The sequence below is a fragment of the Notothenia coriiceps genome, unplaced genomic scaffold, assembly GCF_000735185.1.
Source record: "Notothenia coriiceps isolate Sejong01 unplaced genomic scaffold, NC01 NC01_scaffold00020804, whole genome shotgun sequence".
In the NCBI taxonomy this organism is placed as follows: domain Eukaryota; kingdom Metazoa; phylum Chordata; class Actinopteri; order Perciformes; family Nototheniidae; genus Notothenia; species Notothenia coriiceps.
Genome location: NW_011353505.1, coordinates 245 through 2,003, shown reverse-complemented (window position 1 = coordinate 2,003; position 1,759 = coordinate 245). Strand labels below are relative to the sequence as shown.

The 1,759-nt window shown below is 46.0% G+C and overlaps 1 protein-coding gene across 1 annotated transcript; it reads left to right on the top strand.

Annotated features, from left to right (window-relative positions):
* Positions 1-928: 928 nt before the first annotated feature.
* Positions 929-1,471, top strand: LOC104952930 (afadin-like; the record flags this gene model as incomplete). Its single annotated transcript, XM_010779837.1, has 2 exons — positions 929-1,173; positions 1,294-1,471. Coding segments are annotated over 2 exons (423 nt in total), but the record flags the coding sequence as incomplete, so codon positions are not given.
* Positions 1,472-1,759: the final 288 nt, after the last annotated feature.

The window sequence follows — 1,759 nt, the reverse complement described above, 5'->3', positions numbered from 1 at the left end:
TGCCATACATACATTCCATTTCATTTAGCTGACACTTTTATCCAAATCGACTTACAATAAGTGCTTTCGACCAAGAAGATACAAACTTGAAGAAAACAGAATCATATAAGTACATCAGGTTTCATAGAGCCAAAACATTTCAAGTGCTACTCAACTAGCTTTAGATAAGGCAGCCCTTTGTTAGTATATAAGTGCGTTTTTTTTATTGCTCGAAGTGGAGTCGAAAGAGATGCGTTTTCAGTCTGCGCCGGAAGATGTGTAAGCTTTTTGCTGTCCTGGTGTCAATAGCCGCTTTCACACCAAGTACTTTGCCGTACTTAGTTCCCTGCTCTTAGTTCCCCCATGGAACTAAACAGCAGATCGCGTTCACACCGGAATAAGTCCCTGAGGGAAGATTAGGCAAATGAAGCCGCTGACGTCACTTATTCGTCTTCTGCTTTGGGTTTACTGGCAGGCCGCAAACAACTTCACGGCGTATACTGCCACCCGAAATCCCCGGCCGGAAGTCCCCGGAGTTGGGGACTGGCCTTCCGAGTAAATCGCCAGAACGCCGACACCTCCTCATCTCCACCGCTCCCATGTTTTTTTTGTGTTGCCATAAGTTATTCTATCTCCATTGGTGTGCGGGGCTAATGCTAATAATGCTAATGATAATAATGCTAATGCCAGCAAATAAAATGGCGGCTTCAAAAAACTTTTCCGAATTTTACGGGGCGTGGTTTGCAATTCGCCCAGCCAATAGAAATTGGAATTTTTTTCTCCCCAGGAAAGTACCACCTCTCTAGCAGGCACTAACAAGGGGGTAAAAGTTCTAATGAACTCTTTTTGGTGTGAATGCAAAATCCCAGGAACTATCGGAACTAAACGAGAAAAGTACTCCGGTGTGAAAGCGCCTAATGGGGAGCTCATTCCACCATTTTGGAGCCAGGATAGCAAACCGACGTGTACAGACGGTAGCACACTTTTCCTCAGTGTCTCCGACCACATCACTAACTCTTCATCCCCTCTCTCCCAGAAGAGTCAGAGTAATGGTCCGGAGAAGGAGAAAGACGGAGTGATCCAGAACTTCAAGAGGACTTTGTCTAAGAAAGAGAAGAAGAAGGAGAAGAAGAGGGAGAAGGAGTTCTCCCGGATCCCCGACGGAGACGAGCAGGCACTCAACCGAGAGGACGGGTAGGAAGAAAACCATCCGTCTTTATGGCCTTGGAGAGGATATATCTTTATTTGACCTTTCTCTCCCTCCATCTGTCTTGTATTTGTTCCGTCTTCTCCCCGCCTCATTTGTTGTTTTAGGGAAAACAACCGTCTGGCGGCAGAGGTTTACAAAGACATGCCGGAGACCAGCTTCACGAGGACCATCTCCAACCCCGAGGTGGTGATGAAGAGGAGGCGCCAGCAGAAACTGGAGAAACGCATGCAGGAGTTCATGAGCAGCGACGGGAGGCCGGACTCAGGTTTGTGGAGCTTCTAATGAACCCTTTTTATACAGAAATGAAACACTTTTTGTCTATCCAAACCTAGAACAAGCTCTGAAAAGCAAATTAGCACAGTTCAGAGTCTCATACATCTAGATTTTTTTTTATTTGATTTATTTAGAACGTGTAAAACAGTGACCATCAACTGGGTGACAGTGGTGTTGGTGGAGTGGTTAGTGCGTTTGCCCGCTACTCATTTTTTTTTAATACAACGTCTCGTGAGTAATGTGCAGTACCGGAGTCCAACAGAGAGGCAGCAGCTGCAGGACAGTAGACTGCGTACT